Source organism: Mytilus galloprovincialis, chromosome 14, assembly GCF_965363235.1.
Source record: "Mytilus galloprovincialis chromosome 14, xbMytGall1.hap1.1, whole genome shotgun sequence".
In the NCBI taxonomy this organism is placed as follows: Eukaryota; Metazoa; Mollusca; class Bivalvia; order Mytilida; family Mytilidae; genus Mytilus; species Mytilus galloprovincialis.
In genome coordinates this window covers 69,096,192-69,122,034 of record NC_134851.1, presented here as the reverse complement: position 1 = coordinate 69,122,034, position 25,843 = coordinate 69,096,192, and the positions used below count along the sequence as shown (strand labels likewise).

At 31.8% G+C, this 25,843-nt stretch overlaps 1 protein-coding gene across 2 annotated transcripts in view; it reads left to right on the top strand.

The window, feature by feature from the left end:
• LOC143058890 (cyclin-dependent kinase 14-like) overlaps nt 1-25,843 on the top strand; it is a 61,539-nt gene that overhangs the window by 10,496 nt on the left and 25,200 nt on the right. For both annotated transcript variants that reach the window (XM_076232361.1, XM_076232362.1), the window contains exons 2-8: nt 4,393-4,458; nt 15,984-16,024; nt 16,794-16,980; nt 17,989-18,140; nt 19,483-19,568; nt 20,111-20,190; nt 25,498-25,592. In XM_076232361.1, coding sequence (XP_076088476.1) covers nt 4,393-4,458; nt 15,984-16,024; nt 16,794-16,980; nt 17,989-18,140; nt 19,483-19,568; nt 20,111-20,190; nt 25,498-25,592 — 707 coding nt within the window. The remainder of the gene's footprint in view (nt 1-4,392; nt 4,459-15,983; nt 16,025-16,793; nt 16,981-17,988; nt 18,141-19,482; nt 19,569-20,110; nt 20,191-25,497; nt 25,593-25,843) is intronic.

Sequence of the window (25,843 nt, the reverse complement as noted above, 5' to 3'; positions counted from 1 at the left end):
CACATAAAATCTTTTTTTTGCAAATAATTGGAAAAAAAGATGTTCACATGACGTTTAACTTATGCTATGATGGAATTCATTTCTTAATTTACAAGGTACATGCAGGTACACATTAAGGAAATAACAACTCTTTAGACAAAATTAATTTTAAATGGACAGACACACCACTTGCATAGGTGGGAAAAATTTGGTTGATTATATAGGGAATCACTGAAGCATGACTGGAGCGGGCCCCCCCTTAGGTCAGTCATAGGACCCCCCCTTAGGGAAAGTTCTGGATCCGCCACTGACTTGTTCTTGAGTATGATGCATCATTGAATTGACAATAAAGAATTTCTTTAGACCAAGAAGATTAAAGACAAAATTATAATCTTTAACATCTGATCTTTGAAATAATGTCAATTTCGTGTTTCACCATGATTAATATCTACATTTATAGATGTCCAATACACATCCTACATTAAAGAGGACTGTATCTCTGATTAATCTATTTATCTTAGGAAACCAGATAATGGCTATCCATGTAATTTATCATCAATACAAAATTACAAAGTAAATGAAAAATCTTTTGTAGTGTTTGAAATTATTCATCTAATTTTATCTATCTTGATAGTAGGAGTCTGGTAAAACAAGAAAACAATTAATCAATAGGAAATACACTGTGTTTAAAAAGACCTTTGAGTCTTTACTGGCAGATGATTCGAATGTCTGATCATAAATTAGGCCATGTTAACTTGTGTACTGCAAGCCGACCACTTGATTACATATTTAAGTCGAGATTATTTCTTAAAAGTGTACGTAATTTTAAAAGAATATGTTTTACTGTTTTTTTCAGCATTCATTAAACATAATAGATATAGGAAGATGTGGCATGAGTGCCAATGAAACAACTCTCCATCCACGTCACAATTTATGAAAGTAAACCATTATATGTCAAGGTACAGTCTTCAAGGCAGAACATTTACAGGCTCACACCTTAAACAGCAAGATATAAAGGGCCCCAAAACTTACTAGTAAAAAACCATTCAAACGGGAAAACCTGAACGGTCTAATCTATATATAAAAACATAAATATAAATATAAATAAGAACATGTAATTTCTATAGCTTGGCCTAAATTATAACTTGTAAGAAAGAATAAAAGCATGATTCTATTTCATAACTTGCTAATTATAATGAAAATTGGCATGTGGCTTTGAATATTTTCACATGTGATGTAAGAGTCATGTTGTTCTGAGAAACATCAGAAGCTCCTTTAATTTGACGTTAAATGTCTGTTATTAGACAAGTATGTGTGTAATGATGAAAACAGAGGTAGCGATGAATAAAGGCATGATTATTTTTGAAAAATTAATAAGTTGGTGAATAACAGCAGGATTTTTTGGAGTTTGAAATAAGACTAATTAAAGGCAAGATTTTTTATTCAATAAAATTGTGAACATCTTGGTGTAATGTTCTGTTTGATTGTAATTAAAAAAGTAAAACAAGATTTTTTATTGAAATTTTTGAGCTTCAATTTTCAATATCTTTTTAGAGTAAATTAAATTTCTAAAAATAAAAAGGATGTTTATATATTTTAACAAGGTATACGATTATTTGACAGGTAGGTGAAAACAATTTTTCAAAAATATCATTCATGCTTTTCTCTATATTCAGAGTTCACAAATGGCTAATTAAATTTGATTCATCGCATAGAAACACAAATATCAGGAACACAAAAGCTGTCAGATAGAAAGCCAGCATGCCTCTTAGGCATAAAATGTAAATTGCTTTAAAATGCTTATTATAGCCGAGTTTGACAAATTGAAACCAGCAAATCATTCAGGAAAGTTGCCAAAGTACAGAATCTAGATTTCAGGAATCCATCTCTTAGGCCCAGAACACAGTTATTTCGTAGTGCATTTCTTTTAGGCAATAAATTCAAAATTAAAAAAATCGCACCTGCTCTTTCTCGAAAAGATTTTTACAGTGTAGTGAACTACCAGTGAGACAAATAATATCAAAATTATAGAAACTTCTACCAGCTCTAACTCAAAATATTGACAATTCTGTGTTAAGGTGGTGTAAAATTCAGTTTGACAGCTGCAGACGTGATAAAATTTGACCTTTTTGAACTGGACCAAATCACTACTTAACATAAAGATTCAGCACCCAAATTTTTTTAACATGTAATTACATCCCCCTACTTAATGTTTCATGCATTTAATATCAAGAAATAAATTGGGAAAGTGTTTCAAATAAAACATGCAAGTCATACACTGTTTACACTAGGGACTATATTTGTAGACAATGAAAATCAAAGGACGATAACTGTGTCCTTGGACCATGAAACTTTAAATTAAACTGGAATATGTATACATTTACAAAAATATTATGTATTAAAAAAAGGTTTTTAAGTACATTGAAACTTTTCTGATAGGAACCCCTCAGAAAGCTTTGGCTGATCTAGGAGGTGGGGTTGAGCTGTTGGGGTTTGAACTGCCCCTTTTTTAGCTCGCCTGGCCAGAAGGGCCAAGTGAACTTTTCTCATCACTTGGTGTCCGTCGTCGTCTGTCCTCGTCTGCATTTCTTTTTACATTTTGAACTACTTCTAGAAAACCACTAAATGGAATGAAACCAAACAAGGCATGAATGTTCCTTATGAGGTGTTGACCAAGTGTTGTTACTTTGTATTCGATCCATCATCCAAGATGGCCACCAGCAGGGGACTTAGTTTAACATAGGACCCAATGGGATTAACATACAAAAGTCTTCTTTTAGAGAACCACTGAATGGAATGAAACCAAACATAGCATGAATGTTCCTTATGAGGTGCTGACCAAGTTTTGTTACTTTGTAGCGGATCCAACATCCAAGATGGGCGCCAGTTGGGTGACTTAGTTTAACATTATACTAAGGACCCTATGGGAAATGCATACAAAAGTCTTCTTCTAGAGAACCACTGAATTGAATGAAATCAAACATAGCATAAATGTTCCTTTCCTTAAATGAGGTGCTGGCCAAGTGTTGTTACTTTGTAGCCAAATTTTACCTTTTTTCATATGATTTCAAAAACCCAAGTAGTGTCAGGTGAGCGATACAGGCTCTTGAGAGCCTTTAGTTTTTTTTTAATTATTTGAATGTTTCATAGGGTTATAGGGGAAAATTTTGAAGCCCTTCATTTCAAAATGGCTGCATGGATCTGCCACTGGAGAGGGAACATGGCTTTGGAATTTGCAATTTATGTGTTATATTTGAAAGAAAGCAAAGATAATCTAGGACAGTTAAGTTACTTGACATTTATTGACCTAATTAGAGATAATAGGCTCTAGGATCGAACCAATGTTCCAGAATATCTTTTAGCAGAATCTATCAACATTAGATCAATTAGAATTATTGCATAATATGTCACTATTTGCATGTAATAATTGTCAAGAACATTTAATTTGGTCAAACAACAATCAATCAGTAAACATATAAACTCATCATAGATACCAGGACTATAAATTTTGTATATATGCCAGACGTGTGTTTCGTCTACAAAAGACCCATCATGCAGTGAAGCTCGAATCCAAAAAAGTTAAAAAGGCCAAAGTTCCAAGTTGAAGAGCATTGAGGACCAAAATTCCTAAAAGTTTTGCCAAATACAGCTAAGGTAATCTATGCCTGAGGTAGAAAAGCCTTAGTATTTCAAAAAATTCAAAATTTTGTAAACAGTTAGTTTATAAATATAACCATATCAATGATAATTCATGTCAGCACAAAAAGTGCTGACTTAACTGAGCTTGTGATACCCTTCGGGAAATAAATCTCCACCAGTAGTGGCATCAACCCAGTGGTTGTATACACTGAGGCCATATAAAAGACAACCTCTTAACAATCAGACCTCACACATTGACATAATTAAATAACCATTGTGACATAGAGAATTTGATCAATCAACATGAAATTGCACCAATTTGAAAGACCTCAAGTTCAAAAGAGGTCTAGTAAGGTCTAATAAATAAATTTGGATTATATTTTATATTTTAGAATGTTGATATGCAAAAATATTCTGGTGGCACATAATTATTGCATCATTTTCTAAACTCTTTTAATTCATTTACAATGAGTAGTGGCGGATCCAGAACTTTTCCTAAGGGGGGGGCCCACTGACTGACCTAAGGGGGGCCGCTCCAGTCATGCTTCAATGATTCCCTATATAATCAACCAAATTTTTCCCACGAAAGGGGGGGCCCGGGCCCCCCAGCCCCCCCCCCCCCCTGCATCTGCCTATGATGAGTTGTATGACAACTACAACTGGGTACAACTTGGTATTCTGATTATGCATGAAAAGATTAGAATTTGAAAACAAAAAAGTTACAATTGATGAATCTGTTAGATTAGTACCTGTAAGTTTTCTTTCTACTTTCAGGAAAAAGACAAATCAGTAAGATTAAAAAGCTAAAGAAAAGATTATCAGCAAGCTTTGGAAGATTGTGTAAGTCTATATAGCTATATACCATAGTCAATGAGAAATGAAGAAAACCCCATCCGGATACTCAACCCTTTCCTCCATAATGACGCCTTTTGACGCCACCCCCTTTACTCCATAATGACGCCGTTTGACGTCTGTGTAGTACCTCAGTTGAAATGCTCAGACTTAAAAAAAAATTGTATCCAATATGAAAAGGAGATTCATGAGAATATAATTGGACTTGAATTTCATTGATGAAATGTTTGTTTTCACAATGCATTAACACTTTAAACCTGATGATTTTTTTTTACTGAGAAAAATCCTATGCGAATCAAAGTAATTTTTTTTGTTAAAAAAAAAAAATCTATGGAGGAAAGGTGCATTAGATTTTAATTCTTTATAATTTAAAATGTTGATGCTGCATAATTTAAATGTTGAATTGCCATGGCGGTCGAGTTACATCAAACTTTCTGGTCAGGCCGGGTATTATGAAATCACAGAAAATTCAAGAACAAAATAATCCAGTAATCTGTAGTATTGTTGTCAAGAAATACACAAGTAAATTCACTAATCTATTTATTAAAATTCCATTCCGGACACTATTTACATAACATACAGTTTACAAAAATGTATAATTGAAATATTCATTAGCAAATTACTTTCACACGGTATAAAATCGGCAACAGCGTCTAATACTGTACACACACAAAAACCCACGCATAGCGTCCAATTCTATGCGGACAAAACCACGCAACAGTGTCCAATACTGTGCGGACAAAACCACGCTTCAGTGTCCAATACTGAGCGGAACCACGCAACAGTCTCCAATACTGTGCGGACAAAACCACGCATCAGCGTCCAATCCTGAGCGGAACCACGCAACAGTCTCCAATACTGTGCGGACAAAACCACGCATCAGCGTCCAATACTGAGCGGAACCACGCAACAGTGTCCAATACTGTGCGGACAAAACCACGCATCAGCGTCCAATACTGAGCGGAACCACGCAACAGTGTCCAATACTGTGCGGACAAAAAGAATATAAGAAATAATAATAATTCCAAAGCTATCAGTAATTTGCTAAGATATATCTAAAAATGTTATGAGCTGAATAACAAAAATCTGAACCTTATATACACATCATCTCCAAATATTCTCAAAATATTCTCCAACTGACCTAAATAATCTCCAAATATTCTCCAACTGACCTAAATAATCTCCAAATATTCTCCAACTCTTTGTTTACAAAAATAAAACATATAAATCAAATAAAAGTATTTACTATGTGACCTTGGAGAACATGCAATGTTAATCTCGTATAGCAGGATAGCCATTTGACTTAATGACTTTAACAGACTGATAATCAAAACGTTAATATGACAAAATTAATTACAGTGGACATAAAATAACACTTGTGCAGAATCATCAAGTTAAGTTCAAATTATAAATTTATAGTTAATTAAATCATCTTTAATATGAAATTTTATATGATATTTTCCTTATAATTTACATGGTTTTCTTCAAGTTACAAAGGAGTAGGGGCAATAAGGCCCTTATTTGGCCCAAAAATTACTGCATATTTAAAAGTTATCATACATATTTTAAAATTACTGAAAAGTATCTCAGGTAGAAGGTTTTCAGAAAAACAAAATAATTTTGGACATTAAACAAGTTACCATGGCAACAAATCATGCCTTAATTTGCATATTTTGTAAAATTTTGGGATTTTCCTTGTTTTTCATCAAATTTTTAAGTACATTTTCGATTGGAAAAGTATGTGCGCACCCAAGAAACAATTTTATATTTGGTGAGATTTTGTCAATAGTAATGATAACGCTTCGGTTAATTTATTTTGTTGTTTCTTGGCTGCGCACGATGTTTCCACAACAGAAATAATGATAGAAAACTGCATAAATTCTGAATTTTCATCGTTTTTGTGAAAACAGTATATATTATGACGTAATTGTGACGTCATCACATAAAAATCTTAATGTTTTTCATTTATATTTCTTGACCCTATGCATTTCTAGAGACTATGTTCCAATTTGAAAATGTTATCAAACATTTTATTTTCTTGGGCCAAAACCAGGCCTTAATGCCCCTACTCCTTTTTAGTTAAATCATATTAATTGGAAATTTAAATTATTATTTTATGATCAAATTAAATTTAAGAGAATATAAAATTTATTTAACATTAATACCTTTAAATTATATAATTCATTAATTTGAAATGCAAAATGCCAACAATAAAATAGTAAACTCATAATAGTGAAGATTGATATATTTATATATATATATATTAAATAAAAAAAATAACTGAACTTGAAGTAATTCCCACATGTCAGAGTTCAAAAATATGGATGCCAGCTGATTACTGTTATTGGTATTAATATTAACAATTAAACTCCGTTTGGTGAACCAACGCCTGTGAGTTAGCATTTCAATAGGGTCTCTAATATCAATAATGTTATTACAGTGTCTATATGAAATATTAATTATTTTTAGTGAAAATATTTTTGGAAAGTTTGTTAACTATTGTTGATTATAATTGATAATTCGCAAGACCTTTCCAATGGGACACATGGCCATTATAAGCTTAAACTCAACCAATTTTCTTGTCGGTAGGGGTCATAATATAATTTGGTGATGCAATATTTTCAGAATAATTGGCCTTTTCCGAATATAAAGAACTATGGGTAAACCAAAATGAAAAAAAACGTTATGCAATTGGGTGGATTTCTAATGTTTAGAATGTTTCAAACCAATCACAATGTTTTGGTGTATGTGTTTAGAAATATTACCCAGAATGCATTAGATTTTGAAACAGGAAATTGTTGATATAAGATGGAATTGGTACGAATGCCAATGATTTAACAATCCACCAAAGACTATTAGGCAGGTTTAATGCCAGGGCCCTCAATGCTCTTCAACTTTGTACTTCTTTGGCTTTATCAATTAATTTGATCTGAGCGTCACTGATGAGTTTTATGTAGACGAAACATGTGTCTGCGCATAAAATTATAAGCCTGGTACCTTTGATAACTAATTAAAATAAAGTGCCAGCAAGCAATTTTATATAAGTCACTATACCTGCATGAGTATGGTGGGAGTATTTTAAAAATATTTTTTTTCACCTTTCAGTTGATTGACATGAAGTTCTTTGAACTTTTGTTATCATTTGGCAGAAAATTTTGATGTTTTTTGAATATAATTTATTTGATTGGCATTACATAATTGATTTTGTATTGACTTACACTTTCAACTAAAATGCTTTGTTTAAAATAAACAAGATATCTGGTAGGAGAAATTGTGTATTGGTATTTAGAAAAAATGTAAATTTAAGTTTGAATGTAAAATCATTTCTGTATATTCGTTGGGGGTAAGCGACAATTTAATTTTTCAAAAATTCATAATAGCAAGGTGAAATTACATTGTGTGTGATCTAGGGACAGTGTTTCTTGGGAAGGTCCAAATTCATTAAATAGTAAATGTATTAGAGTTAATTACCCTTGGACAGATAAAAATATGTTCAGTGGTCAAAAAAAAAGGGGGGGGGGTATTCTCAAACTTGTTCTTTTATTATAATGTTGCTAATACTTCAAATACTTTCATGAATTAATAGAAAGTACTGTTAATTAAATTGAGGATTACATTTTTTATAACCAGTCTTTTTTGTTTGTAATAAATTCTGGTGAATATGCATTGATGTAGACAGAGGCGATTCAGGCATGGGTTGTCCAACTTAAAGAATATTTTGATAATTTACCTAAAACAAAAATGACCACCTTGCTCCGCTCAATGACAATTTAAGTTTGCGCACATGGGCGGGCATTTACCTAAAATCCTTGATTTTAACCATGTATGTATATACTTAAAAGAAACATTTGTAAATGATATTTATATAAATCTGATGTACTTTTAGACATTAGCCTCTTACCAAAATTAATTGAAGATTTAGAAGCATGTTAATAGGTTTAATATGTGTTGTTTTGTTCACAAATCCTCGTTCATTTTCTATGTTTAGACTCCAATTCTTTGGCAGTTTATATTTTAAGCACGTACATGCATTTAGCTGGCAGGTATAATTGCATTTTGCATGATTAATTGAGAAAATGGATGCTTTTTTACAGAACTTTGAGCAATTAATTAGATAGATATTGCAATTTAACCCATCGGACAAATTACATGTGAATAAATATTTGTGTTACTAAATGCACTTCATGCAGACAAAATGTGCATACATCATGCACTTTGACATGCAATATGCAGCATTTTTCAATTATTCTCTCATAATGTCTAGCCCATTGAGAATTTTAAGGTAGTTTCAATTTCAAATTATTCGCTGTTGCAGACATTTTTCCTTTGATTTTATTTCTGAGGAAATAATAAAAACTTGAATTCTTGAGAAATAATATTTATATTCATTTTCAAAATGTTTTTATGATTATGAAATATTAAAAATTTGTGTGTTAAAACAATTGAAAGGTTGAAGTTTGTTTTATTTAAAATGCAGACTCTCTTAATTCAATGAAATGAGCGAGTACAGGACTAAAAATAATATTCTTTTCTTTAACAGTTTGACTTAAACTAAATATATAAAACTTTTACACAATGCTTGATTAAGAAACAACCAAAATAAAAATTTGGTAGGTTTCACTTTCACCATTCTCAAGTTTTGCCCTTTTATATAAATTGAAAATTTACTGTGCCATATTTACAAGCTTGGTGGGTGTTATCTGGTAGTTTCTTTTATTTGTACCAGTTCCTGTCCAAATAGACAATCTTATATTTGAGTGACAATTATATTCTCCAGCTTTTAGATTCTCTCATAGCCTTGAGACATTGGGTGTTAACCCAATACAATAGTTTTATTGCACTTTCCACATGGGAATTCTAAACATCTCAATCTTTATAGGTATGACAGATTAGCTGCCAAAAAACACAGTTTCTTACAAGTGATTATTTTTCGGCAGTTGTGGTTACATTAGACTTGCAGGAAATCATTATTTCTCAATCATCTTAACAGCTGTATTATTTTCCCAAGGTGAAGGGCGTAATTAATAATGTAAACACACTGCTGTTTGTATTGTAAATATATATTGTTGGTGGGGATGACAGAAAAATTAAAAGGCTGGAAAAAAAGGGGGGGGGGGGGTAAAATAATGGTGAATCTGAATTTTTAAATGTCATTTTACATAATATGAATATAAAAAAGAAGATGTGGTATGATTCCCAATGAGACAACTCTCCACAAGAGACCAAAATGACACAGAAATTATTAACAACTTTTTTTATTTTTTTATTTAATTGAATTTTTAACAGTTTGAAGAAGTCTAATTTTGATCATTGAGTTTGTACAGAGCTATCTCTCTGTAGTGTTATGTACCACCTTAATGGATTCTTCTTGTTAAATTCCTTGACCAATATATTGAGCTGTAACAATTCTGGATTCTAATACCTATAAGTCGAGCCATAGTAATAAAGTAATATAATAATAGCCATACCTAGACACGAATATATCTTATGTAATATTAATACTTGTCTCATGTTAGTGGGCCATTAAGGCAGAGCAGTTGCCTTCCTTCCCATTACTTATTCAATGAATGTTTTAAAAGGAAAATAATGAGATTTTGATTGCCCACAATTTGGTAACTACTACTAGAAACATTAATTTTCGTGGGGTTAAAATTTCGTGGTTTTGTCTCTGTATAAGATTTTATGGGGATTTAGTTTCATGGTTTCCTTAAACTTAAGTGGTTTTATATGAAGGTTAAATTTCCATGGGGGTTTTAATTTCGTGGATATATAATCTTTCCACAAAATAAACAAAATTAAATCCTCCACGAAAATGTCTGCTTTTACAGTATTCCAAAATATTTTCCCACAAGCATATAACGTTGGACAAAACATTTGAATAATGTTGGAAAATTGAATTTAACATTCAATTTTTCAAGATCTTACTCATGTTTATAATGTTCAGACAGAACTTCAATTATACAACTAAAAATGAAAGATTTGGTTATTGAATCAGATTGCATTGATATTAAAGGACTTATTTAATTGAAGATTTAAGATAACTGGGACTAAGATCTGTTAAGTCAGATTTATATTAGAGGTAGATGTTGACTTACGTAACATTTGAACATTTAAGAATAGTCGACCTGACCAAGGTTCTGTGAATTGTATAATACACATGCAATACAATAAACAGAAACATTCTCAAGTTTATTTTCCTGTGTCACTTCTAAAATTGAAGAATCTCTTACTTCTAACTGAAGTATGAGGATCTTGATGGAGGTCTTTCAATTCTTTAAGTAACAGTTGGTACCAAACACCTTGAATAAAGTTTAAGTATGGCTTGTTTCATTTTAATAAAATTTTGACAAAATATAAATTTTACCCTTTGACAAAAATATAAAAATTTCCAAAACTTGAAACCACACACTTTATTGGAAATATTACATTAGATATCAAAGCATTCGTGAAACACTTAATTTTGATTATTGAGAAGCTGTAACATTTTTTATGCCCCATCTACGATAGTAGAGGGGCATTATGTTTTCTGGTCTGTGCGTCCGTCTACTGAACATAGAAAAGGATAGTGCAAGTTTCAGGTTAAAGTTTTTGGTCAAGGTAGTTTTTGATGAAGTTGAAGTCCAATCAACTTGAAACTTAGTACACATGTTCCCTGTGATATGATCTTTCTAATTTTATTGCCAAATTAGACTTTTGACCCCAATTTCACTGTCCACTGAACATAGAAAATGATTATGCGAGTGGGGCATCCGTGTACTATGGACACATTCTTGTTTTAGATATAGAATGTGATAAAAATGTTCTGCTGATTTTTAGAGAGTTATCTCCCTGTAGTGTTATGTACCCCCCTTAAGCTATTTTTCTCAGTATTCTTTATAAAATTTGCCCATAATATCTTTATTTATATTTTAACACCCCATTATTCTCATTTCTTAATTAGTTTGGCATTTTTTCTCCATTTTGTTGGGAAGGGGGGCATTATATATTCTGTGTTTTTGGCAATTTTTCTCTATTGCATTAATCCCCATCTCGACCATCATAAATTTAACGCAATTCTTCTTCAAACTGAAGTATATATATAATGGACAATTAATGACTTCTAGACGTTACATAACTACTTAGTAAGTTAAAAGATGTTTTATGTAAGTTATCTCTGTGAGTTATTGCTATTGATCTATCAACTGTCTTTGGCCTTGTTTAAATGACAGTGTACTTAGTTTGATTTGACCTTGAAAACACCCACTCTGTATTTAAATAAAGATTGAAATTTGTTGACATTTATTGAGATCAAATTGTTTAAAAAAAATTTTGACATCTATTTAGAACAAAATTTTATGAATGAATTTATCTAAGCAATTTGATTTCAAATACATTTCCTATATTCTTTGATGCCATTCACAAATATCTGACAATGCTGTATTTGAATATCATTCAGCATTCGTTAGTTTTATCATAGTCCGAGATTACTCTGACGTCCAACGGCTGTTTTGCAGTCCGAGATTACTCTGACGTCCAACGGCTGTTTTGCCAGACAAAACAGCCATTGGACGTCAGAGTAATCTCGGACTAGTTTTAACATAATACATGTAATAACTTAAGATGCTCTTCAACTTCATACTCTATAAAATATATACCGGTATATAAGAAATGAAAATATTTTTAGATTTTTTGATTCAAGACTTTTGTAGACCAGGCCCCCTGCTCTGCATAAAAAATATTAATCCTATGGCATCTATCATATTTGTCTATGAGGAGATTTTAATCCACTTTCAAAATTCTGGTAGCTGAAATTTCATTTGCTGATGTACATTAATAATTACTAGAACAGAAAGAAGAACACAGTGTTAAAATTAAGTCAGATCCTAAATATATTTAGAATTGCCATGTGCCATTGATCTTTAAACTGTCAAGCTAGTTATGAATAAAAAACATGTTTGATTAATAGATCTGCATGACCATGAAGACAAACCGTTTAATGTGATTTGCTAATGTTAAGAAAAAATTATAAACACATGTGTGATAAAAAGCCAACAGTAAAAAATCTGTTCACTTCAATTGCTGCTCTTTATCTGAAAGTCACAGTATCAAATTAAAAGGCCTTCAATGTGGAAAGTAAAATAAACAGGCTATTTTTTGAACTTTGAATTATTTTTAATTATGGAATTTGAATAATTTCTTGTGCTTGAAATTTTTCATAAATTCCATGCTATTTTTGTAATATAATGTTCTGTGCTGCGCACAACACTTTCTATTAAGAAGAAGACAGCACATTTTCAATACAATGTACTGTGCCGCGCACAACACTATCTATACAAAATACATTGTATGGAAAGTGTTATGCACCGCTCAAAACATTGTAATATTGAATAAACACGGAATATATAAACAAATTTCAAGCACAAGAAATTATGCAAATTCCATAATTCCAAGTTCTAATAATAGCCTGTTAATAGCAAAAATACCAGACTCTAAAGAAAATTCAAAAGGGAAAGTACGTTATCAAATGGCAAAATCAAACACATCAAATGAATGGATAAAAACTACCATATTCCTCACTTCAAGTATAAACATTTTTTTTATATAGAAAGTTGTGGATTAAAAAAGAGGGTGTGAATGGGGTTAACTGATTAAAGAATAATGCTCATAAACAATGAAGGATTAGAGAATAACGGGCGAGAAAATGAAGATTAGAATAAAAGGGGTTAATTTTTTGAAGATAAGAGAAAAAAGGGGTTAATTTTTTGAAGAATAGAGAAAAAAGGGGTGAAAATTAAATGTTTACAGAATAACAGACCTCCCCATCCAGACCCTCATAAAAACCTGGCTTTATAGCTACATGGTGGCCATACATTCTTATTGCTCTGGTTAGAATGAAATACTTTGCTAATTTGTGGATCGTACTTTATAATAATAGTGACGTTTCTGTGCAATAAACAACACATCCTCAGGGGTAATTCAGTAACCTACCAGTGAATTATGAATTATATATCTGGCAAAGTAATTTAACAAATACTGTTATAAATTGCTCAACAATCTTCCAACTTAAAAACCTATTAGAATTTAAACTATACTGATGGCATGACTGTGTGAAGAATAGTTATAATGATTGAATGTTAGTTCAATATAAGGTTGATTGTGTATACTGTCAAAGTAATTATTTGTTGTGCCTTAAACAGAAGTTCCTTGGAAACTTTGTTATAAACTATGCCATATTATGTATGATCAGTTACTGTTACGGAACAAATTATTCTCTAATCTTTAAAATAAAATCAAGACTGGAAATGGGAAATGTGTCAAAAAGACAAAATTGCGAACCAAAATCAGACAACAGTGGAAGGCCACCATTTTTTGGCTATTCAATGCAGTGAGAAAATCCTGCACCTGAACAGGCCCGTAGCCAGGAATTTCCAAGGGGGGTATTTGAACCCACGAACTCGACTTTAACAGCCACAATTCGAAGAGAATGTTGACTTTAACAGTGCTTATTTGTTTTCAAAGGGGGGGGGGGGGGTCGTCTGAACCCCCCTGGCTACGGGTATGCTGAAGGTGGTCCTCAGCTTAATCTGTAAGGTAACAAAAATACTGTAATATTTGTTCCATGCAGTGGAAATTTAATATGACAGAATAATTTGTCCATTTGGAACTTATTTTTGATAAAAGAACTACTATTTCGTGACAGTACTGATATATATATAGAGAAGTAGCTTATATAAAGACAACAACATCCTGAATTACTAGAAGGAAACGCTTTATTCTAGTCAACATGTTTTGCCACTTACCATAGTGTCTTCAGGACAATTTAATGACCTAGGAAACGTTATTAAATCTCTTGTATATATATATATATTGATTTAAAGAAAGACACGGATTATAGTTCAAAGTGTCTGCATTGTTATTTTTCATTGTTTTATATATGTAAACTGTATATTATGTATCATGTTTTAAGCCATTGGCCCATATGGGCGTAATGTACTTTTTAAATAAAGTATTATGCTAAAGTATAGTCCAAAATGATTGAGGTTCATATAGGGTTAGAAACGTTAACTTACTCGTGGAGGGTTTCAAAAGGTTAACAGCTGAGTTGAAGATGTAATATTACAATTATATGTTTGACAATGTTAAAATGAAAGTGAAAGTAAAAGTTGATAATGAATTGTCAGTATCTTAATTTTCTAAAAATGACAACATGGTTAGAGATTTATTTGGGATTTTCTGATTTTAATGATGTAAATATGACCAGTAGCAGATCCAGAGAGGGGAGGGGGGGGGGGGTTCACCCCCCACTTTTGGATGATAATCAATGCATTTAATAAATTGGGACATATTATATAGTTGGAACTCCCTTTCTTTTATCCTGGGTTGGGAAATCCCCTTTTAAATGGCTCAATCCTCCCCTGTACATGTACTTATATAGAAAGACTTGTAAGATAGAAATGTTATAAATGTTTAAACATTCTTAAGTTTAATTTATCACCAACAAGAACATTGCAATATAAACAATGTAATTACGATTGATCACACGATTACATAACTTCACAAGATTACAGACAGATCAGTCAAATGTTACTCTATCAAGTATTCATCAATGAAAAGTACATCGAATGCACCTAAATGCTCTTAAGTGCTGTGGGATACCAGTTTTTGTGGATTTTGTGGGGAAATGTCGCCCATGATGATCTAAATATTCCAAGAATTATAATGAATTGAATTTGGAAAAATACAGTCTTCATTCTTCAATTAAGTTGAATGCAGGGTTGTAGTAATTAATAAACAAATGCAATTTGGTTTAAATGTTTTAACACTGGGCTCACCCGCCAATCTTCACCCTTACCTGAAAAAATAGTGCTCAAACATCACAACATTGATGGACACAGACACTATAAGATATCATTTAAAATGGTTTTAAACTCAATGGATTCTTTTAGACGTTAACAAAATCAAGTGAACATTTGTACACTGAACAAGTAAATTTGATCTAGGACACAATGTAAATACAAAATCACTAAAATAAAGAGTGAGATTTAAAAAAATATCAGCAAGACAACAAATCTACATTCTTATATGTATCATCTTCTCTTTGGTTGTGGTCTCTTTGACATATTTTCCACATTTTCATTCTCAATTTTAGTATCAGTTTCTGAAAAGAGAGTTTCTTTTATTGCTGTATACCAGTCGATTTATTTTTATTCACACTAATTAAATTATTTTTGAACTAATAATAGAAGTTTGCATAGATCAATTGGATCTCTTTACAGGAGAAGCTTGCATAGATTAATTGGATCTCTTGACAGGAGAAGTTTGCATAGATCAATTGGATCTCTTTACAGGAGAATCAATTCTTTAAGACCTTTATTTACTTAATACAGTCCTGACAGTAAGACATTAAATCTTGGGTGGCTTCTCCATTTAATTGTTGAAAAGAGAAAATAATTGATTATTATCAAGTGGAAATGTAAACATTAGAAAACGCTATGTTAAATATATAATTTGAATGGTTTGTTTTTGTTTTTCAGCTATATCTAAAGAAGATACCATTCATGAAAGTGATCTAGAGGTAAGCGCTTATAAATAACTGTAAATTTTCTACAGATATTGATCTTATGATATTATATAATTATGTAAACAAAATACTTCATTTAATTTGATCTGGAGTAAAGAACTAAATTATTACTGATCTTATAGATTATAGTGCTAAGGATAAAAGTTAGTAGCTCAGCATGAAAATACAAATATTGTTTTATTGAAGTCAGCAGTTATATAAAATAATAAATCTTAGATAATCTTGTTAGATCAAGGAATGTATCTCCCTCATGTAACGCTCTCATACCAAAGTTCTTTTTGTTATCCTTATCATTTTACAAAAGTAATTTTTTGTCCTATGATCTAATCCGTCAAAGTTTGTAAGGTACGTAAGTAAATTGGAGAATAATGAAAGGATATCATACTTCAAGCAATGGTTTTGGAAAATATGGCCAGAAATTAAAATTTTCAGTGTCTCCCCTTGTTGTTGATTAATCTATTTGCAAGACTTTGTTTTGATAAGGCATACATCATATTTATACTAGGAAAAATGAATTTATTTAAGATTTAATTAAGGCACTATAGAATAATTAAGACCTAGTGGAAAATGTTATAGTTGAAAATTATTGAATAAGTATTTAAAAAAAATCAATCTCAGAATTTAAAATCTAAAAATTAAACGGCACAAAAATGACAAACTTTGTTTATAAAGAACTACTATACATCAAGTTTATTGATTTGATAGTAATAAATTACTTGATGACCAACTTAATATAGAAAACGCATAAACTGTATATTTTTAGTCCGAAAATACCAAGAATGGTGACAGCGCCTCCTACAATACAGTACCGCCTAACCTTGCCCTTAGCCGATGTGGTTTGAAAGATGATTACGGCTTAATAAATACCACTTTAAATCCTGCCAACTGTCATGAGGGTGGATATCATACACTTGGGCGGCCATCGTCGAACTCAATCAAAACCAGTGCAAGTAAGTTACATCGGGTTATCTCCCTTAAAAATTTAAACATATGATTATGTATGTAAGTATACCATAAACAATATTGATTTATACCCTAACCTAAAACATTAGTGTAGCATCACATTATAGAAATACACACTATAAAATATGAATTGATGTGGCTTAACTCAATCAAAAAATTCGTAAGGGTTCCACGGAACCCAGTGTCTCACCTACTTTTGCTGTTAATCGCAGACTCAACAAAAATGAGGAAAAACATCAATAAAAATTTCCCTCTCGATACTGTCTTTTGATTGAAAGAAGCTTCTAAGTTTGGTAAAAATATCCAGGATAGTTTATGAATCTAATAAATGTTTTATAAACTTTAACTGCAGACTGTATGTAATGTTAACTGGAAGAAAAACTAAGTCCATTTATAAGTAAAATACGGAAAAAATGGAATTTTATTTTTACAAAATTTACATCTGGATACTTTCTTATGATCATAAACAAGCTTCTGTCCAAGTTTGGTAGAAATTCAGTATAGTTTAAGAAAGTTATTAAAAACCACAGAGTGAATATTTGTGGACGACGCCGACGAGGACGGAATGTAGGATCGCTTAGTCTCGCTTTTTCGACTAAAGTCGAAGGCTCAACAAAAACATATTAACAAAAATTATCAAAAACAAGTGAACATACAATGAGTGAATAAGTTTGATCTCTGACACAATGTAAATACTATAAAAAAAAATCTAATACTATCAAGATATAGTATATGATTTATAATGAATAAAGAGAGATGTAGGATATACCGGTAAGTCTTTGTTGAGACAGCAACCCAATGACTCAAATATTCAATAGACAACTAAATGTCATTTCATGCATAGAGTAACTAGATTTATGATTATTATGTAAAGATTGAAAGAAATGAATCAAAACCTTATTGGACTGACTTGATATCTCAATCTTCTAAGACTTATCACTGCCGTTTTTGCTACACAAAATATAGTTTATTGATCATAATTTGTTTTATTTCAGTAAACAGTCATGCACCAGTGAAGCGGCACCACTCGGCTGGTGATATGTTGGACCAACTAGATCAAGAAGACGGAGATAATAATCAAAGGCCAAGGTCAGAAGGTCATCGATACATGCAACAGTTCTCACCAAAACGAACCTCTAGTTATGGGGTAAGATAGAACAAAACCTGAGAATCAAATATAAAAAAGAAGATGTGGTATGATTGTTAATGAGACAACTGTCCACAAGAGACCAAAATGACACAGAAATTAACAACTATAGGTCACCATACAGCCTTCAACAATGAGCAAAGCCCATACCGCATAGTCAGGTAGAAAAGGCCCCGAAATGACAATGTAAAACAATTCAAACGAGAAAATTAACGGCCTGATTTATATAGAAAAATTAACGAAAAACAAATATGTAACACATAAACAAACGACAACCACTGAATATTACAGGCTCCTGACTTGGGACAGGCACATACAATGTATATAAATAATGTGGCCTGGTTTTTTTTGCATATTTAAAGTGGAAAATACATCTTCAAACATGATAGGGTCATCTAATACATTTGCTTAATATATAAAAAAAGATGTGGTATGATTGCCATTTCGACAACTCTTCACAAGAGACCAAATGACACAAAAAAAACTACTGAGTATAGGTCAATGTATGGCCTTCAACAATGAGAAAAGCCCATACCATATAATCAGCTATAAAAGGCCCTGAAATAGTCATTTCAATGAATGACTGTAAATAGTTATAGGAAGATGTGGTATGAGTGCCATTGAGACAACTCTTCATCCAAATAAGAATTTATAAAAGAAAACCATTATAGGTCAAGTTACGGCCTTCAACACTGAGCCTTGGCTCACACTGAACAGCAAGCCATAAAGGGCCACAAAAAATACTAATGTAAAACCATTCAAACGGGAAAACCAACAGTCTAATCTATATGAAAAGCATTCATATATATTAGAATCAGAATAATCTGTTGTACTTAGAAGCTTAAAAGTGTGTTTATAAAAACAGCTGACAAAAACATTTTTGCTATTATTTCGGATTTTTCTTAAGATTCACATTTCATCTAGCAAGTTATGTTTGAGTTATCTCCCATTTATTTATATACTTCAACAATTATTTCTGATTTACAATTGGACAAAGTATTGGCAAATATTTCAAAAAAAGCATGTATCTTTGATTGATTAACTGATTGGTGTTTAAGGCCACTTTCAACACTCTTGGCTATATGTGGCTGTCATTATTTATTGTTGGCAGAAGCAGAGTTACAGTAGAGAACCATCTACCTAAGTTCACTGAGTCCACTGTTTTGTTCATTAACATAAAAATATGTATCTAAATTGTTTATTCATCATGTAAATAGTAATATCAAATTTTACATTAATAATGTTCTAATATATTAAAATGATTTTCAATATGGCATACCATAATATATGAAGCTGCATGCAACCTTATTGGATGTTTCATGTTTTATATGTTGTATTTTAGGGACAGTTTGGTAGACAGGATTCTTACCAGAAACTTGAACAGTTAGGAGAGGGATCTTATGCCACTGTATATAAAGGTTTCAGCAAGTGAGATTTTTGTTTGAAATATTTGTTATTTACTCCTTTTCCTGCTTTCTTAATTCCAGAACTCTAGCCATTAGAGAACTCTTGTATAAATCTCAGCCAATAAGTTAACTTTTCAGAAAAAAATTATTTGTCCATTCCCTCTTTTTACTGTGTAACAGGATTGAAAACATCTATACTATTATTATTTTAAAAATCAAATTAGTGTACCTATACAATGAAGAACGATAGGGCTACAAAATAAACACAGTATGGACATATTTTACTTGATCATAAAAAAACGTAGGTGAAAAAACTGTCAAAATAGGTGCAATTTGGGTACCGTCACGTTAGCTTCTCTTCCTTTCACAATAAATTAATCATCATGCTGCTGTGTCCTATAGGTACAATTCATAGTTGCATTTATCATCCTTTCTTATGATTATTCAGTTTGGGTTTACCAGGTTATTTTGGGAGGAAAATGAAAATAAAGCTGTCCGGACATCGAAAATAGACAGGTGTCAGAGAAAGTCTTTATGTCATTTGATATTTTCCCTGTTTTTCAGTTTGACGAATCAGATAGTTGCATTGAAAGAAATCCGACTTCAACAGGAAGAGGGAGCTCCATTTACTGCAATAAGAGAAGGTAAATTAATATGATGCGTTATTATATAAATATATAAATGGACTGCCTTAGAAAAACCCTTTGAAAGTTTCCTTTGAACTGAGTGTGGTCATAATATTAAAATTATAGACATTCCTATATTTAAATTGAATTTCTTTATTTTTTCAATAAAAGGTAGGAATTCAAGACTTCTCAACAAAATTCTCAGTTAAAGCTGATGGAGTTTTCTATGATTTTATGCTATTTGGTATTGAGGTTTACCCTATTCAGCCTGTACCCTAAGGTACTTTCAAATTGGTTTCTAGTTTATTAGAACATTATAAATAAGAAAATGTGGTATGATTGCCAATAAGACAACTCTCCACAAGAGACCAAAATGACACAGAAATTAACAATTATAGGTCACCGTATGGTATTCAACAATGAGCAAAGCCCATGCCGCAAAGTCAGCTATGAATTAAAGGCCCGGAAGTGACAATGTTAGTTTACTTCAACCAAATGTTATGAAACCCAATACACAATACTTATAACCAAAAAACACAGATCAAGTTGGAATTTGGGTGGCATTACTTTGATTATTTTCAAATTATTTTCCTTTATAAATGAAAATAATTCTGTTGACACAGTCATAATAGTCAGACCTGTAACAATCTCTTATAAAATCATAAAGAAATAAATGTCATTAAATTAAATAAAAAATGTTAGTAGTTTTGAATTATTTCATTCAATCTATCATAGTAACAAACATGGTATCTTCTTTTTCTACAGAAATGCACTACCGAAAGGGGGTAAGGAGGGGTCCTGATCCCGAAATTCCTGACTTAAAAACATGGAATCCGGAGGTCCCAAATTTAAAGAAATTTAAATCCTGACATCCAGAAATTTGAAAAAAGAATTCCCGGAACCTGAAAGGATCAATCCCGAAATCCTGAGCTTAAAAACCACCTGATCCTGGAGTCCTGATAAACATCCTACCCCTCCCCCCACCAACTAATTATGTTATTGGATCATTAAGTAAAGAGCTAAAGGAAATGAGGAAAGACATTTCAAATGTATTCTTACTTATTCTGAGAGATTAATGCAAAATTATGAGTACATTTAATAGTTACATACCCAAATCTTATGAAATAAAACCAACACTTATAGTTATATTATAGGCAGAACATTAAGCAGGAATAGTTAAAGAATTTTATGGGTTTTTATTATCCTGAGAAATATATATATCTGTTGTATAATAAGTAATTTATTTAGAATAAGTAGAGAAATAGTTACCTAATGGATTTCCAATAATTTGTAGAAGGGAAATTAGATGTTAGTACACTTGGTATAAAAATACTATTGAAAATCAAATAATTCTTCAATATTTATTACTTCTTCTTTTAAGGAATAAGATTTCACACTAAATATGAAAATGCAGTTGAAAATTTCCATTTTATAATGTTTTTCTTTGTGGAAAAGAAATAGTTGTTACACTTGGTATAAAAATACAGCTAAAAATTACCAGAACACATTCTGTTATTTGTAGAAGTAAAGTATTTTTCTTTTAGTACAAGAATACAGTTAAGAAATTCCCAAAACTATGTAAAATTATGAAGAAGGGAAAAGTTTTTTTCACTTTGTATAAAAATAGTATTAAAAAATTTCATAAAAATTCCTTATTGTATAATTCTTAGAAGAGAAATAAATATTAACACTTGGTATAAACAAACAGTTAAAAAAAATCCCATAATTTTATAATGTCCTTCGTTATCAAATGGTTAAAAATGTATTAAATGGTAGAACTTCAAGCATGAATTTTTATGTGTTTTATTATCTAGAGAAATATATATAACTCTTGTGTAATTAGTAATAATTGAATTACATGGACATGTCTGACCTAGAAAGACATTATTGTAGGTTTTTAGTATCTATTATTTTGATAGGTCAGCTGACTGTAGAGTAATTTATTTGGAATTAAGTAGAGGAGTAGGTACCTTATAGATTTCCAATAATTCTATAATGATCTTCATTTGTGGAAGTAGAATAGTTGTTACACTTGGCATAAAAATACAGTTGATACTTGGTATTCAAATATTTATGTAACATCATTAGATAATTCTATGTCCTTCTTTGTGGAATGGAATAACTGGCATCCAGTTACGGATCCAGAACTTTTCAGAAGGGGGACCAGTTGCCTGACCTGAAGAGGGGACCCACTCTAGTCATGCTTCAGTGATTCCCTATATAATCAACCAAATTTTTCCTACCAAAAGGGAGAGGGTGGCCCCCACAGGCCCCCCTGGATCTGTCTATGGCTTCAAACAAACACTTAATGATCTCCAACTTAATTTAAAAAAAAACAGGAATACCCAGAAAAACTGACAAAAATTAAATCGTCTACTATCAACCAACAGACTGAATTTAAAATAACTGCCATATTCCTGACTTATATTGTTCAGGTATTTTTATGCCCCACCTACGATAGTAGAGGGGCATTATGTTTTCTGGTCTGTGCGTCCGTTCGTTCGTTCGTCCGTTCGTTCGTTCGTTCGTTCGTCTGTCCCGCTTCAGGTTAAAGTTTTTGGTCGAGGTAGTTTTTGATGAAGTTGAAGTCCAATTGACTTCAAACTTGGTACACTTGTTCCCTATGATATGATCTTTCTAATTTTAATGCCAAATTAGAGATTTTACCCCAATTTCATGGTCCACTGAACATAGAAAATGATAGTGCGAGTGGGGCATTCGTGTACTGAGGACACATTCTTGTTTTTGAAGAAAACTGGGAATTAATTATAAAATAGAAGATGTGGTATGATTGCTAATGAAACAACTGTCCACAAAAGACTGAAATGACACAGAAATTAACAACTATAGGTCACTGTACAGCCTTCAACAATAAGCAAAGCCCATACCGCATAGTCAGCTATAAAAGGCCCCCAAATGACAATGTAAAACAATTCAAACGAGAAAAACTAAACCTGGTTTTAAAGCTATAACATAGTTAAACCTCCTACTTGTATGACTGCTGTTCTGTCCCCCTACACATTGGTAAAGTATTTTTTTGACTCGGTGTATATTGCTTTGTCTTATTTTTGTCAGTCCATCTGTTATTTCATTTTTTATACTGTAAACCAACTTATTTTCGTGGATATTTTATTTCCCGTTTAGCTCTGTCTATGCCACTTAGTGGCGATTTTATTTTCAGATTTTATAATATAGTACATGATGTAGCTAAATAAGGAAAGATTCAAGTTATATATATTCATGATGATTTAAATTTGTGTTATTTTTCTACTCTCAAAATTTGTTTGGTTTACAGTAATAAGTAACCACTTTGATAAAATATTATTCAATGAATTTTTAGACTGACTATAGACTTATGGATATGTTTGATCAACCTGTGTTTATTAGTCAATTATATCATTAATCTTTATTTTCATGTGTAACAGCCGTTAGGAATTGATTTAAGTTCCCTAATTAGCTAATATTGACCTGTTATCTGGAAAATGATATTAATTTTTAATAAGATTGGATTTATGATTCTTAGCTGAGATATAACTTTGCAATAAAATCGTTCAAAAGTTTTTATTGAATTTGAATAAAATGGAGATAAAATTTTAGTAATAGTCGGACTGACTACTGGGGTGGGGATATCATTAACATACCAATCTGTCTCAAGTTGGTGTCTATTTGACACATTCTTTATTTCCATGTCTCAAGTTGGCGTCTCTTTGACACATTCTTTATTTCCATGTCTCAAGTTGGTGTCTCTTTGACACATTCTTTATTTCCATGTCTCAAGTTGGCGTCTCTTTGACACATTCTTTATTTCCATGTCTCAAGTTGGTGTCTCTTTGACACATTCTTGATTTCCATGTCTCAAGTTGGTGTCTCTTTGGCACATTCTTGATTTCCATGTCTCAAGTTGGTGTCTCTTTGACACATTCTTGATTTCCATGTCTCAAGTTGGTGTCTCTTTGGCACATTCTTGATTTCCATGTCTCAAGTTGGTGTCTATTTGACACATTCTTGATTTCCATGTCTCAAGTTGTTGTCTCTTTGACACATTCTTTATTTCCATTCTCAATTTTATCAATAACATAATATTACTAAAGTATGAAGATGTGGTATAATTGCCAATAATACAACATTCCATCAGAGACCAACTAACTTAGAAGTCATCAACTATAGATCACTGAAAGGTCTTCAACAATGAACAAAACCCATACTACATAGTCAGCTATATAAAAGGCCCCAAAATGACAAAAGAGAAACAACTTAAAATGAGAAAACAAACACCCTGATTGATGTTAGGACCATGAAAGAAATACTAATTTGATGTACAGCAGCAAAGGATAAAGATAGAAATTTTTGTTTCTTTGCAGTAACACATATAGATATAGGAAGATGTGGTGTGAGTGCCAATGAGACAACTCTCCATCCAAATAGCAATTTTAAAAAAAGTAAACCATTATAGGTCAATGTACGGCCTTCAACATAGAGCCTTGGCTCACAACGAACAACAAACTATATACTGTGGATTCATTTATTTTTAGTGGGTATCAGTTTTCGTGGATTAAGGAAAATTTGCATGTTCATGGATATTTGATTTCGTGGTTTTGCTGAAGTCTGCACACAATATAAAAAAGAAGATGTGGTATGATTGCCAATGAGACAACTATCCACAAAAGACCAAAATGACACAGACATTAACAACTATAGGTCACTGTATGGCCTTCAACAATGAGCAAAGCCCATACCGCATAGTGAGCTGTAAAAGGCCCTGATAAGACAATGTAAAACAATTCAAACGAGAAAACTAACGGCCTTATTTATGTAAAAAATGCCTATAGAAAATTTGTTATTCATCGTACATTTAATTTCGTGGTTCACCTGTACCCACGAAATCCACAAAAAATTGGTATCCAACGAATAATAATGAATCCTGACAGTAGCTTTCTATTTTGCTTCTTGTTGTGCTCTAGTTCTACATGTTGATGTCAACGTAGTGTATTCAACACAGAACAATTGTCTTTTGTTGTATCCATACCTGTAGTCAGGGGGATTGTAGGGGTTTCGACCATAACCCCAACCCCCCCACCCAACTTCCTTAAAAAACAAACTAAACAAATATCATTTGTAGACTATTAAAGTCTTCTTCCAAATAGAAGTTTAACTATTTAAGTCTGAACAACATGACCCCAAATAACGGACCGGTGAGGGCTGTAGAGTGGGTCAAGGTTGTTCATCAACCCAATTAACATAGCCACCATCAAAGACGTTCTCCCTGGATAACTAAATGATTGTTTTTTCAGTAATTCTGTAACTAAATCTTATTTTTATTCACAGCTTCATTGTTACGAGGACTTAAACATGCCAATATAGTCACACTACACGATATAATTCACACGAAAGAAACATTAACATTTGTCTTTGAATATGTGGTAAGTATTAAAATCCTTTTTGTATAATGTCAGTTTTAGATCAATTACAGTTATTTCCCTTTAATTAAGTTTAACACTTGTAACATATTATTTCTGTGAGAAAAAAAAAATTATTTTGATGTTTTATTAATAGGAAAAAGATGTCTTGGTGTGTATTTCAATGATAACAACAGTTCTGTTATTCTGTGATCTGATACATACATATATACTGCAGCTGTGTTATTTACGCTGTCAAATTGCATTAACCCTAT